Raw genomic sequence first — 16038 nt, 5'->3', positions numbered from 1 at the left:
AAATCAGTTTATTGATAGGTTATTATTCGAAGAATCCAAAGTACAAGGATAACATTTGTTCTTTTTGACTTGGGTGAGCTGTGGGAAGACTACGAGATCGTTTTGGATGCGCTCAGCTGGAATCTAGTTCAACGCCACCTGACTCATCAGCGCCGGCTTAGAACAGTTTTCTTTTTGAAGCGCTTTAGTACAGCTCTCACGTCAAGCGCACAGACATCATACCATCGATCATTTCATTTCGCTTTTCCGAGGGTTGTTGTGTCGCATTCAGCCGTGTGCATAAGTATCCTGCCCCGTGCCGGTCTAGTCATAGTTCACTGGTTTCCAATGCTAGCTGTTGTGGCCACTCTAATGGTGGCAGCTCATATATAGCACTTCGTATCCCGCCGTGCTTTTCAGAATACAGCAGGCTGCAGTATCAGCGTTCAGCGTTCGTATTTTTAAAATTCTAAATGCACCATACATATTTCCTTGTAAGAGGGATGTCATTGTGCATATGTCTCGTTTACGTGTAACGCCTAATTTGGAGCTGTGGTATTAAATGGTTGGAAGTGTTTACTGGCAATATCACGCCGTTTACCCTTGCACTGAAATTCCCCTTAAATTATCATAAAGGTTATTCTATTCCGTTTTTTCTTAATTTCAGCTAACGATGATAGACGACAACATTGTGATAAGTGGTTTCTCTGGATACTTCCCCCAAGCTGATCATCCGGTCGAGCTCAAGGAAAAACTCTACGCGAACGTCGACCTCGTCACAGACGATGAAGCTCGTTGGCCTCGGGGTATGTCTGCCTGCGAGCGTTTGCTATTCTATTGACGTTCTTTTGCCATAGCGTTGCGAAAAATTTACTCGGTATTTCTTACGTATGTAATAATAGCATTATTATGGGACGACAATCCGCGTCTCGTGCCGTGGCACTCAAAATAAGTGCTCATTGATTTTCAGTTAATTTGAAGGACAATTGGCATATTAATGAGATTAATATATTCATTGATTGAACTATAATTGTATTTGATTGTGCGAAACAGGCTACTAGATGGTGAAGTGCCGGATTGTGGATTGATTTTCTAAGCGTCGCTCGACTTGAGAAGGCAGAGAACGCGAAATAGCGAAGTTTGTGAGCGGAAAAAAGAGTAAAGAGGTTATACAGGGTGACATGACATGTTTCGGCTGTTCTTTATGTACGCGTTTACTACATGATCTGGCGCTGCTAACCAGGGTATCCAAAAATATTTTGGATACTTTTTCGTTTATAGGTGAAAGAGCCTGGATAAGGGCTCGCTACCGGGTTCACGATGATGATTCTGCCGATTTACCTTGGCGCTCAACAACACCTGAGCTCCTGTATCTGTTGCTGTATTAGGCTTCTGTTTTTTAGGAATAACTTGTGAAGCGTGCTTCGATGAAGGTCAATATTACGGCGATTTTAGTTAAGCGCCTCGAGCTGAAACAAGTGGTGAATTTGCAGCATATTTGGGCAATATATCCACACTTCTTCAGTCCATAGCAACACAGGAGCCACAACATATGCAAGAAAATGCCATGATGGAAACTCTTCGCTGGTTAACGGTGTAGTGCAGAAGATGGGGCAAGCATTGCTTGTCGCGAACCCGTGACCGGTCCTTAACTAGCATTCTGGTATGTTATGATATGGAACGGATAATGTGACATTGCTAAATAACAAAGCAATTTCTTTTACTGCCAGTGTCATGCCATATTGATCGACAACGCCAAAAAAGTGTGGGTTTCCACGTTGTCTACTCCACGCTTGGTCTCTTGTTCACGTTGACTTTATTACCTGCAGGCGCTCTTACAAGATTTTAATTGATAGCGCCACCTTTGCAGGGCAAGCACCGAAACTAGCTCTTAATTTCGTCGCGTTAATGTTCATTCGGCGTATACTCGGTATGTCCGCCATTCGCAACACTGAGAGCAGACGCCTTAAACAAGCCTAGATAGGTAGGCGTCTCAAAGCCGCAGTGTCAGTGTGGGACGGTAAACCACAATGAGTCAAACACCACACTTCTGCCAGGAAACTATCCACTAAAGTCATGACAAAAATAACCGTAAAGCTCACTATGTTAAACCGCCAAAGGATCAGCCCTTATGTAAGAGGTATGCGTAAATTCTCATTGCAGCATTCTCACTTTCATTAATCTCAGCTAACTTCTGTAGCATTTTCCAAAAGCAAGGACACCTTAGCCGCTTTCGTTCACGCGTGCAATGCCGATATTGCCCTCAAAGCAGAAATGTGGCTCACGTCTGAATTTGAGCTCAGTCAATATTTTCTTATCAATATTTTTTCAGCATATTGAGAGACACAAAACAGGTAATATACAGCAGCCTCGGAGAATGCCTCTAGAGGCAACAAATTGTCTGACTAGCGCGCGACACACCTCAACTAATTCACACTGCGCGGAGTAGAGCGTACAAAAGCGAGGAAAAAAAATGTATACATGTGCCCCCAAATGCTGCTTCACATACAAATAATCTCAAATGTTACACCGATGACAACCACAAATAAAAAAAGAGATGTACCATAAACACTCATATAACACATATTCATATATACGGCATAATAAAGGGATTTCAGCCCCCCCCCCCTCGATATGATAGCATGATTAGCATGCCGCCAATCATGCTAGCGTTCCCATACTACCCCCCGCGCTTGTGCTACTGCTCGCGCGTCCATCGTCGTCTTCTTCCACAGCTTGGACGCTTTGGCGTTTGCATTTTACAAACGTGTACCATTTGCTAAATATTTTAGTTTAAACTGTTCCTTATTGCTGAAGGAACTACCGATCATCTAAATTTACAGTATTATAACGACTCCATGTCTTAACTTCGCGAATTCCTCATTTTTGTGCTACAAGATACAAGGCGTTTTTGCGTGACGGGCTGGGGTACTTGACAAAAAATGCTTACCCATTAAGAAACAGTTCTTGTTCAATAAATTACATACTTGGAAGGCTAACGTCTGAGTGTCGTAGTTGGTACGTGAGCGTGATGTTGCAATTCTATCTTGTTTAGGGCTATACGTTGTAATTTTCAGAAAAATAAGTGCTGCCAAAGTATTGGCGGTTGATAAGTACCTATAGAAAAGCTTCTACAGCAAGCCTTCACTGGAACAGAACTTCTACAGGATGTATGTTCAGTTTTACAAAGTAATGTGTAGTCTGTTCACGGAATGAAAAATTACAAATGCGCCAAATAGTTCATTTCTGCAGCCTTATGGGTAGTGCAAGATTGTACTTAGAAGCATGTCCCTACACAAGAAAAAAATGGTGCTACCGATAGTGAATGAGAATATGATATAGCTGCTTTTCTAGGCACTTTGAACATACTTACGGATCATGTTAATTATCCCAGTTCCTTTCGAAGAGTTTTTCGAATAGCATCAATATTTCTACGGACCAGTACATAGGATGACGAAGAGGCCAGTGCTCTGTATAAAAAGATGACAATTTGAGACTGGCACGGGCGGTTGCCTTTTGGGGAAGTGCAGCGTATTCATTTCTTTATATACATGTACACCCGTGAGCAAAAGTATACGGACCAGGGATTGCGCGATAAAGCTGATTGTCTCCTCTGCCTGTGAATTTAACTTGAAATTAAAGACTGCAGTTCAAACTAGGCATTGCGAACTTTCCAGTACACTCGTCAATTTCAATTTATGCGTGTTAATGACGAAGACATTTAGTTTTTCGGTGACCCTGTAGTCCGTATACTTTTGCTCACGGGTGTACATAGCTTGTCGTCTGCGTCGTCCCACGTAGTGTATTTGGTGGTGGTGGATGTTCCCATTCTTCGTCACGGCGCTTCGCAGTCGACGGTACGTCGTGCCTTCCATCATGGCTCCCATAGACGACATCTTGGGGGAACCGGCTCAATACCTGCTACCAACCCGACGACTTAGACCATACTCTCGGCTCCCGGTGATCCTTAACGTATTCTGGGGAAAAGATGCGGAAGACATCGCAGACTGGATGAGCCCATTAGAACGCATCGGTGGCAGACCTCGGTGGCACACCTACATTATTGCTTCATACACACGAAAATGAACTCAACGGTTCGGATACGCCTTAACGAAAGCTGCCAGACTTGTTGGGCAACTCTTAGGTCACCAAATTGCCACGAAGAGGGCGTTATCCAGCCGCATGCAGACTGCGACAAAGCCTTACGTCGCACACATACAAGACGTCTTGGCTTTATGCCGCTAAGCTGACGCACGCATGACTCAGCCAGACACGGTTTCCCACGTTGTCAAAGGGTTTCCGATGACGCCTTCAACTTGATTTTCTTTACCAGCGTATCGAAAGTTGTCGCAGTTATCAAGGAGAGCCGCCGGCTGGAATTCGCAAAAAGCCGACATATCGCCCAACAGTTTGCCCCACCACCGAACGCCATGGCGACGCGTTCCTGTGGGGACGCTCCCGGTCCAAGCAACACAGGCGAGGTTACCCGCATCGGCCCGCGAGATCATGAGGCCGCATATCCGCGAGTGTAAGAGTGAGGTTGAAGATTAGGATGCGGAGGACAAACGCAATGTTCAATAGCATGGCAAGGGAACAAGAATTCAGGATCGCCAGTCAGCCTCTAGAGTCTGTAAAGGAGTACGTTTATCTAGGTCAATTAGTCACAGGGGACACTGATCACGAGATAGAAAGTTACAGAAGAATAAAATTGGGTTGGAGTGCATACTGCAGGCATTGTCAAATCCTGACTGGGAGCTTACCACTGTCATTGAAAAGTGTACAATCATTGCATTGTACCGGTGCTAACATATGGGGCAGGAACTTGGAGGTTAACAAAGAAACTCGAGAGCAAGTTAAGGACCGCACAAAGAGCGATGGAACGAAAAATGTTAGGCCTAACGTTAAGAGACAGGAAGAGAGTGGTGTGGATCAGAGAACGAGCGGGTCTATTCTAGCTGATATTAAGCGGAAAAAATGGAGCTGAGCAGGCCATGTAATGCGTACGATGTAACACCGGTGGACCATTAGAGTTACAGAATGGATAGCAAGAGAAGGGAAGCGCAGTCGAGGACGTCAGAAAACTAGGTGGGGTGTTGAAGTTCGGAAATTTACAGGCGCAAGTTGAAATCAGCTAGCGCAAGACAGTGCAAATTGGAGATCACAGGGAGAGGCCTTCGTCCTGCAGTGGAGATAAATATAGGCGAATGATGATGATGATTATCCGGTTGCCTTCGAATCTAGCTCTTCTAACACAACTGCAGTCACGGTTTCCCTTATGCAGGCACTTGTTTTTCATGCGTTTGGCTAGATGGGTCTTCAGCCCGTCTGCTCGGTCCCGTGAGCCTGACGCCCACCCCGATGGTTCGTCTGTTACCCGTCCCACATCTTATAAACCGCCAGGTTTCTACTACACGTGTCCGCAACACCCTGAACGGGCCAGTTTAAGATTGCATGAAATGAAATTCCTAAACAATTATTTACGTTGCATTTTGCAAGACCTAATTCTTAAATGCTAACTTTAGGTTTCCTGGTAGGGATATATTTCTAAGTCTAAAAAACAAGATATGTCGTTTTGTCTAACTTTATTTAAAGTTCGCTTTCTTGTAGCCAACGGCCGAATACTCCAGCCGTTTATTTGAACGTATGAAAACTTCTTGACTATTATGGCTGCTAAAGAACACACACGAATAATGGGCATTTATACAATCCGTATTTCGAATATTAACTATATGTCATTTACATATGGAAGGAATTAGTATGGGCGTAATAATGATCCTTGCGTAACCCCATATATTATATACGTTTTCACGAGGGTGCTTCCGATGGTCTGGCGTCGAGAGTATGTGTCAGTGTTGCCTGTTTGTACTGGACTGCGAGCTTGCCTTGTGCTTGCGTTGCGGAGTGGTAGCTTTCCTTCAATGTTTCCGTTTATTTTTGTCAGGAATGAGTTACGTTCGTAAGTAATAGCATATACTCATTAAAAGGCTGCATGCCAGCACTGTGCAGTTTATGAGTGCACAAACAACCATCGGAAAATAACGATCTTGGGGCATATGGTGTGCCCACAACACCGCTCTTTGCGAGACCACTGCCGATGTGGTATGATCCCGCTAAACTGGCTGCCTGCATCGCATGAGGACTTAGCATTTCAGTCTATTATAAATCCAATGCACACATCAGATTAATAACGCATTTTGGTAAACCCTTTTCGCCAGCTTTCCCAATAGGTCGCGAGAATTGTCAGCTCTTCGATGCAATATTTTCTGGTATGTAGTGGCAGATGCTACATTTGTCATTCTTTCAAACACAATTTCATTCCAGTGCCTAATACGTGGTTCACACGGCGCACTGATCGAGCCCCATCTGGATCGGATTTCTCGGTCACGATTGGCTTCTTTGCTCAATGTGCGGAAGGGAGCCAATCGCGGTCGAACATTCCGATCCAGATCGGAATCGATTGCTATCAAAAGTGGCCGTGTGACACCGGTATGAGACAAGTTGAAGCATTCTGCAAGAGAACTAGTCGGTAAATACGCTTCGCAACGATCTGGAAAAATCATGTCCAATGGAAGATGTATGCAGTCTCTGTGTCCACTAAAACATTGTTTCTGCGTTCACACGCGCCCGGCGCGGCCCTGCACATAAAGATAATTTCGAAATCTAGCCCCTGGGCTGCATCAGTTGCGCTGGCATCTGTGATCACTGTCGCGAATCGGTTGGCTGCAGGTACCGCGCTGCTCGAGCGCCACTCTTCTGCTTTGACCTTTGGTCATAAGCACCCTGCGCTGCACCAAATCTAATAAACTTTGCATGATTGAGCTGTTCTGAGTTGCGTCGGGATCGTATGGAGTAACCAGAGCATATCTACCAACCGCTGACACGCGTCGTAGGGCTGCCGGCGCCTGGCTCTAAGCATTACACGATAGCTACGTGGGTGCCTGATTTCGCTAAATGAGATATCCTTCAACCGAGAAACCTAACGGTGATCAGATTCAATCGACGACTACAGTCACATGCGCCCAGCAATATCAATGAAATATACCGCTGATTAGGACGCCAGGTCTCGACGAAGCAGACGGGTCCTGCGCCGCTACCGACAACAAAACTCATATCCACTGGCTGGGCTTGCTGTTGCCATCGCACTTCACAATGAGCGCTCACGCGAGCACGTGAAACATGTAACAAGTCAAGCGGCACAAGGCAAGCGAAACGGATAAAAACAATCTAAACAATGCTCAGCCAAGATCACATAGCTGAAGTGCGGCCGGCCGGCTCGCAAGGCTCAGTCCGAAATGTCCGCATAACATGTTCTGACGCTAGACGTCACCCGTGTCGGGCAATGGCGCTACTCAAACGTCGGTTTCTGAAAAGGACTATAATTTCAAAGGAAGAGATGGATTCGTAGAACAAGACAAATTGTTTTCGTGACGCCTGATAACTTGTTCGTAATGTTTGTGCCAAACCTCGTATAGCATGTGAAGGTAGTTTACTAAACAATATATTCTATTTGACTGCATAAAGGTTATTTCTAGAATAGAGGAAAACACCAAGAGTAAAAGTTCGTTGTTCAATATTTTGATTATCTGATCTATCTCGAGTAAAGGTGCCCGCTCAGAGGACTTGCCTTATTGAGCGCAGTTGTTTGGCGCCAGTTGCTGCGTTAAGCTTGGGCATCGGCGTTATCCCTCGGCGTAACCGAGCGAACGAGCACAGCGATGAATGAAAGGGCGAACACGGAGCACAGCGGGCGATTAAGGACGGCGTTAGAAAAGAGAGCGCGAGGAGGAAGGCGGAGGAGGAGGCTGCAGCGGACCCATGAGGCGAAAGAGGAGGCGGGTGTGGCGAAAGCGTGAGAATAAAAGCGTAGCGCCGCGCAAGACGGGTTCTGCGGCGACGATGGCTACAAGATGGCGCCAGAGTAGCGCGCTGTCGTATGTTCACCGATGACGCCACTGAGACCATATATGGAAACAAAGCGCTGCATGAGTGGAGGTCTGTCTGCGGCGGCTGCTGTGAATCGGGCTCACGCGTCTCCCACGCGCTGTCTCGCGCAATATCCCGATAAGCGAGGCAGTCGCGCCGCACTTCGTTCCGTTTGCAGCGTGCCACACGACACAGATTCTCCTCACCAGCAAATCGTATATCGCGAAGTGAAAGCACGTATAGACCTGCGCTCTAATTGTGCATAAGGAAGTATCGCAATCGTCGGTCAATGTTTTTGGAAACCAAATTGCTGTGGTACAGTGGCTGTAGTTATAGGTATATGTACGAGCATTTCTTGGTAATAAGTTTCTCAACAATTTTAGACAAAACAGAAAGGGCAAATATTTCGCGATAATTGCTTATGTTTTCTACGGAACCACCCTTTATGCATGTTTGGTATTTTGCAAGCTTTATGAGATCAGCAAGTACACACGTCAAAAGAATTGGATGAAACCTTTAGGAAAATGGCTTGCAAATGACTTGGAATACGCTCTTCAAAGCTTTCATTTTTTTGTCTGGTCCGCAAGCGCAAGACTTCTTCAGAGGCGATATCACATCGGTTCAGGGCATGTTGCTAAAGAAACATCGTACTCAAAACTTATCTCGAAAGATGCGCTCGCCACCTTGTCGGCGCCATCCCCGGAACCTGCGCCGTGTTTCGACGGCTCCCAGCGTGTTATAAAGCGTACGTTCGAATTATTACAGTGCTTCGGCCTCGGCAGCGTGGCACGACCCCCACTTGCCACAAACGTGCAGCCACCGTGATCACCGGAGCATAAGGAATGAGTGTTCAATGCATTTGTAAGTTCTTCCCCAGACAGTGCGATATCGTCAACAAAGATTGACTCAGGAGCCGCGAATTGTGGCTTGTTAATAAATTCGCCGAACGTTTTTCAAAGGAAGCAAGGATTATTTTGTGGAATTAACTTGCTGAAATCAACTTTTGCTTAACTTTTCCATATTTCCTGTTAGGTTTATATTTAAGCTTTCTATATTCGGCGAAGGATTCCGTGTCCTTGAACATCCAAAACTGCGCTAATCATTTGCTTCTTTCATTAGTCTCTTTATAGGTTGTATTTCAATCCAAATTTTTCTTTCCATGTAAAAACGAGTGGTCAAAAACTGTAAAATATACTTGCAGCGGCATAAAGCAAAAGAAATAGGACGCATCCACGTCAAGCCAGCCGTAGCCAGTTATGCCCTAGAAAGTACCTACGCTAGCTACTTTGCACAATGCTACATTTGTAGTGGATGTTTATCGTAATTGCGACAAGTGCACGGGGTAGATAATAGAAGCAAGGTCAATTTATTCTGAAGGAAAAGACTGGGTCATCCGACTCTCGTCAAGCCGTCGTCGTCATATATTCTTCGTTACAGTCGTCGTCACGCCACTGTTGTGTTACACTCGTCGCTATCCCAGTGTCCTCATACGTTTGTCATGCCATCATTACAGTTTGGCAGTACAATATAACGTCTCGAGAGAGTGAAAAGACCGTACCTCTATGCTTCTGCGTCACCAATCGTGATGTATCTCCTTCATGCAAAGCTTCTACGCACTGATTACAGCTGCTTGCACTAACAATTTTGCGAGCAGCGAAGTCTGCAATATATAATGCATCACAGAGCGAGCATACAGAGAGATGCCCTCAGGGTTGTGAATCCTGTCTCTGTATTCACAGAACTATGGGATTGCATACTTTCACTCTGTTCTAAGCCATGTGGTTGAACGCACTGTCACTATGGAGGCACCTGAGCCCAAAACTGAAACAACTTCACGTGAGCATTTGCGCAAGCAGGACTATCTTACTTCCGTCTGCACCAATAGGCGCTTTTGAGATTCCATAAATTGGGTAGCTGAGCTGTAGGCTCGTTGAAATGGCTACGTCGTCGCACACAACCGAAGGTTTCCACGTGGTCATGGCTTATTTTGTGTGTGAACAGCTAGTTCTTCTGCTGAACCAGTTGCTCGAATATACTGTCTTTGCTTTGTATGCATACGAAGTAGCCTGTCAATTCTGTCTTCGTTGAGGCTTCCAACATTGGTATTCCAGCTGGATCTTTCCGACCAGATATGTACTTTTGAGTACGGTCAAATGTGGCTCAAGTAGGCCTTGTTTTGATTTGGAAGAGGTCCTGTGTAAGATTTCGCAAATGTATTTCTGTAGCTAGGCAAATTGAAGAAGTCAAAAGAACCTCACAAAATTTGCTATTGCACCAAACCTCTGAACTGCGGCAGCTATCCAGTTTGCTCACAAAAGTGCAGAACGTCCCAATGTGAAGCCGCGTAGTGCTTTAACTGCAACACCGTACCTACATATTCTACAACTACTCTTACACACGCCGCTTTGTGAGATTTTCACAAGTTACAGACGTTCCTCGCACTGCAAGTCCACCAGAGCCTTTATGTAGGCCTATTGTATGCAATTTCCATCACTATTCGTGATCTACCATCTAGTTGCCAATGCACTTTGGAACAACTTGATCATTTGGCATGGGTCCAGTACGATGCGTATATTATTCGACCTATTTCATGCACTTAAAAAGAATCTGCAGAACCTAATAGAGTCAGGTTGAGGTGTGCAATAGAGCACTTCGCCATAGTGAAATTTTATCAAACGTTAGGCTTCCAACTTCAATTCTCACAGATTCCCGTTGCTTAATGCATTCCTTTGTTAGCTCAACCCACTCCGCATCAGTGAGTGATTCGACGCGGAAGATGCCAATTGACATGTTTTGCTTCATGTGTACGCCAAGAACAATATACACACAAGGATTTGTGTCTATAGGAAGTATGTCATCATCAAGACGTCCTACAAAATCAACATAGTCACGACTTTGTATCCGACCAATTGAACTCGTCTCTCAATTTACATGGCCTACAATCAGCGTGCGGTAAGAACTTCAGCGCGAGTTTCAAACTTGTTCAGCAAGAAGGAAAATGCTTCATCTAAAAAGCGTAGTTGGCCATCAGCGAACCTATAGTGTTACTTGAGTGTATACGGGCATGGCAGGGCATCATTAAACTTTGACCGCACAAATTCATAGACATCTGGGGAATAAAAATGCAAAGTCGCCACAAATGTGTGGAACTTTGCAGGATATTTATCTCCCGTTTCTGCCCGTGGCCTACGGAGCAGCTGCTCAGGAAATGTTCGAGAAAATGCTGCAACCATTATCTCAAAGCGTTTTTGTGTCGAAAGCTTCTATTTCCTGATGCCTCGACTAACTTCTGCGGTGGTGAGGTACTTCTTTGTCAGACTTCGCTTGTTTTGCTGCAAAGTCATGATCATTTAATAGGCTTAGCATTATTAGAATACTTCACGAGCGTTTCGGGGCGGTCATTCTGTCTGACTGCATGTCTGTGTTTCTAACAGTTTTCTCGCCTTATTGGGTCACTGGTTAATCCAATTACCAAATGTTTGATTTTCGGGCTGCTGTGCTGAGGTGACCGGGTTTGAAATCAACCGTCAAACCAACTTGGGTCACTACGTGTACACCACAAGGAATCTTCCACCCCTGAATGGACCTCTTTCACCACAGCTTGTGTCATTGGATACGCGCTGCTTTCTTAATATCCATCGCATAAAACATGAATACACAGTGCAACTACGCTTGAACCACTCAATGAACCACTTTGGCATCAGTTTGGGTCACTGGACATATACAATCAGGTATTTGTCTCTCTTCAATAAATCTATTTTTACCACAACTTGGGTAACTGGGTATCTGCATAGGCTATATGCTCCTGAATTAAGTGCTGTTCTACAATCAGCATTCATTGCCCCAACTTTTGCCACCAGGCATGTGTCAGTCTTTATTGACAAAAACGTCAAAATTTTTCTTGTGTTGGAATAAACCAAACCCGTTTCATATATATTTAGACAATATTGTCTGAGTATATATTCGCACAGGTACCACACGTGGACTTCGTAGTGATCCCGCTAGCTGACACAGCCTGTCCCAGAGATGAAGCGCGAGAGAGGAGCCAGGTTGCATACACATCTCTACATGACGCCTTTTCGGCGGTGTCACTGCAGTGTGTCACTACATTTCGACAGCAGCAATCACATTAACGTTCATATTCATCTTGAGATGAGTTGTGCCTGACGTTTTTCATGAGGTGCACTGTGTCTTCTTCCGATACCTCCAACGTTTCTTTCTACCACGGCTTTCTAGATGATGTCATAGCATGCTTTTCATTATCGAGCACTTCTGGCTCCTGCTGCAACATTGTGTCATCTGGCTCTTGGTGCACTACGCTTCATAATGATCTAAAATACGTTTCGCGAAGTAGGTATTGATAGTATAATTTCAGACATGCGGTTAGGTGGTGGTGTTCACGTAGGTACGAGGGCGTGTAATAATGACCCATGCGCGCGCGTACAAAGCGATGACGCTTGTTGGCCTTTCTACGCGTGGCAACAACATTGCCGAACCATATGTTACTGGAACATACTTACACTGTCACCACATTGACAATACGGCAGCTCCATTTCCAAATTGTAAACGTACGGCAGATGACATGAAATGAAACGCGAAATTCTTCTACATTGTCCACGCCGCCTGTCGGATTTAAGCACAAAGAATCGCTCAATTGCGGTTTTTACCGGTGCCCGAAGGCAGGAAGCAAAAGCAGGGCACAGCATTGGCACAATCCCAAGTCTCAATCTTGTCGTTTGTGCGGTCCGATCAAAATAATGTGGAGCAAAGTGCGCAGAGCACAGACGATCTTCATCTTTGGCTTCCGGCCTTCACGGCGTACAGCTCACTTACTAATGTTTCTTGCCGGAGAATCTTTTTCGGAAACTGCCAGTAATTCGGAGCTGTGAATTGCTTAACCACACCATTTGAAAAATATCAATGCGATTCATAATGGAAGCGCGACCTGGTAAACGTTCCGGAACAAACATTCCGTACTCACTTGTGAAATGTCATCTCAAAAGCTGCAGTCACCCTATTCGTGCACCCGTACGGTAGGCAGTATGCATTCTTGCTTGCCACGTTCATGGTGCATGCCTGCGAAGGTCCGCCAGACAAACCTGTGCCCGGGAGAGATCATTGAGCTCTGCACTTGCTGCACACAATCCAATGGCCGCCCACGCTTTTTGCCCACCATACAAAATTATTCGTTAATGCTTGAAATCGTTTACGGTCGCCATCTTTAATGTTTTCCAGTGTCCTTAGAGAAGAATTGACTAAGCTGCACTGTTCGTACGCAAGTCAAGGTAAATATACCTGGTAGCGAAGCTTCCACAGAAGCCCATACGTTCAAAACATGGCGGTTCATCTGTGGTTCATGGGGCTTAGCGCCATCTCTGTGAGGAGGGAACACTTCCGGCGGAAGGAAAAATAATTTAAATCATATCCGTTAAAAACAGAAGTGACGTCATTTTGTTCTCAAATGCGCGAAATTTGTTTTCGAAGACCTGCCATTAGAGCTGTATATTCAAATGCCCCGCAATTCGACTTGATGGGCGTTTCGACCTTTCAGCGCAGAAAGCGATGCAGGAAAAGTTCAGCCGTACGGGTGTCGAAATTGCATCGCTGCACGGAACGTACTTTCTTTGGAGGCCGACGAACACTTTGGGCGTAGAGTGCTCGTTCTTTCGTTGGACGCGAAGCCCGTCGGCTAGCGCTGTCCCATGAAAACAGCTAAAGTAAACAATTATCTGGCTGTCGCAACTCACTACTTTTGACTGAACAGGTTAAGAAACAATGAAACTACCCGCGTCACCAAAATCAGACAAACGTCGACAAGCAAAGCAACACAACATGTGAGGGGGGCGTATTGTAACAGGTTAACTTTACGAGCGAGCCTTTCTGCCCACTTCAAGAACTGCATTGCATTGCAAGTGATAGCGGCGTCCACGTCCGCCGCTATCGGTGGGAGCTCTTGCGGTGGGCGCTGAAAAAAGGTATTTATTGATAATGATCAAGTAAAATAGAGTTGTTCTTTTCTCGCCATGCGTATTTAAAATTAATTAGGAATTTTATTTTTGTTGAATGAATCTGGCTGTGTATCGCTTTAATTAAAAAATGTTTTTTTTACCAATGTTTGTTCCCTCCAAACATAGTGGCGCCTCAATCGCTGATTCCATAACCACCCTTGCTGATGTCGGTGACAAATTGTACTGGGGCTCTATTCTGGACATTCCGCCATTTTCTTCGAAGCGTGACGTACGCGCGACGCTTACACAATGGCGCCGATTAGCCCCGATTTGCTTTCGTAACGTGACGCAAATTTGACGTTTCGCCTAAGAAACTGTAATGTAGGCATTGAACATAGCGTGGCTGATAAAGCAAAACAGTTTTCCTCCCCAGTAAAAATACAACAGCTAGCTCAACGCGTACGATTATTCCATCAAAATCGTTTCTCGCTTCCGTCGTCTGCACGCGCGCAGGCTGTCGTCTGCATCATTAGGTAGGATGCGTGTCCTCGGGAAACGGAATGAGTCATCGTATATTGGCGCCCACGCGCTTGCTTTCTACCTTGAGACAACATACGCGACCTGCCAGTGATGATCAGCACACGCTCTAGGCCGCGTTATCGCTATCTCGTGATCCGCAAGTGACTCAGCCCGACTCGTCTGGCTGAGAAGCCGTCGAATATCATCGATAGCGTTGCGCGCGCCACAGGTATCCGCTCGAGCGACGCAAACGCCGGCACTGCCATCTCTTGTGCACTTCGCTGCTTACTCGCTCCGCGAGAGGAAACTTCAAGACGCCGTCTTGCGTGCATTTCTTTTTGCAAATTAAAAAGTCACCGTTGTCATAGCCTTTGATGACGCGAAAAGTCATTAATATTGATTACAATACAAACGCAACAGTGAAAAGTGCGAAATGTCGCAGAAAGTTTGCTAGTTTCAACCAATATTATTTCAAATAAACGTGTTTTTAATAAAAATGATGGTGCAAAACACAAATGCCAACACCACCCGAATGCGATGCAAATGCTATGAACACGCGTTGTGAGCAAAAGATTTTTATGGCCCGAAATGACAGGGAAAATTCGGCGATACGCTTGCCTCTCCACTGCCATTGCATATGGCCGCTCATTACCATAATTCGCGCGGCTCGTCGCACCACAAATTATGGCGGAAAATCTCTGCAATGGCGGCCCAGCGCAACGTCACGCAGCGTCAAATTGACGTTTACGAAACGGCCCTTCCTGTGACGCTCCTCACGGGATATTCCTTCAGCCAATGAACAAGCTGACATGCCGGCTATCTTGGAACGCCACCACATATTCGCGAAATTGCAGATGCATCGCACGAGCTTCTGCATGCTACCATCCCCTTTCTTTTTAAAGCGCTAAAGTCGCAATATAGGCGCCAAGGACCACAAAAAAGTATTAGTCGATAAAACTTGCAGCTCCACGTCACGCTTCGTCATTCTGACGAAAACGCAATATTGCATTTTGCAAAACTTCCGTTTCCCGGCACAAATTTCGAAACACGTAACCTCTGGACAGCCAATGAGACAGCCAAGATGGCGGATAATGGCGGCCGTGCAGCCGCCATGCGTGTCCAGAATAGAGCCCCTGAACTGCTTTTCGCCCGAAGCTTCGCGACCAGTTGGATCGACCTTGCGCAAGTTCTTAGCCAAAAACATCTTACGCTGGGATAAGGGTGCGACCGAAGTGGCAGGGCGTTTAACTTACGGCGTTGTATGAGAGCGAGGAGGAAGCAAAGTTCGGATTAAAGGACAACAAATGAAAGAAGTGCGGTCAACTGATAGCATGATGGCACATCATGCATATGTACTCAAGGCTATATTCTTACTGCAAATCACTTTACACAGCTATTCGACAGCTTCATTTTCCGGGCGTGAGAAAATTAGAGAAAACTTAGCTGCGTACCACCCACACCTGCAAGTTTCGCTGCCTATCACAATTTGACATCGCATCAGCGTTCATCGATTCTTGGCTTCTCCCCAGCTGATAAAACACGGTTATATGCCTTGAGCCAGGTCAAGAGCTTGTTCTTGTAGGTTCAGGTGGCCGCATTCGGACAGAAGCGAAATAGGGGCGTATACATCAATTTCGGAGAGCGATAATAAATCATACGTTGGCGATGT

The 16038-nt window shown here is 45.6% G+C and overlaps 1 protein-coding gene across 1 annotated transcript in view; it reads left to right on the top strand.

Annotated features, from left to right (window-relative positions):
• The first annotated feature begins 331 nt into the window (after window positions 1-331).
• The window catches only part of LOC119444325 (fatty acid synthase-like), a 223276-nt gene continuing 207569 nt past the window's right edge, over window positions 332-16038 (top strand). The window contains 2 exon segments of the mRNA XM_049664542.1: window positions 332-430; window positions 647-785. Of these exon segments, the coding sequence (XP_049520499.1) occupies window positions 653-785 (133 nt within the window). The 5' untranslated portion in view covers window positions 332-430; window positions 647-652.

This window comes from Dermacentor silvarum, chromosome 3, assembly GCF_013339745.2.
Source record: "Dermacentor silvarum isolate Dsil-2018 chromosome 3, BIME_Dsil_1.4, whole genome shotgun sequence".
NCBI lineage: Eukaryota > Metazoa > Arthropoda > Arachnida > Ixodida > Ixodidae > Dermacentor > Dermacentor silvarum.
The sequence above is the reverse complement of the archived record's forward strand: the minus strand, read 5'-3'. Positions and strand labels throughout refer to the sequence as shown.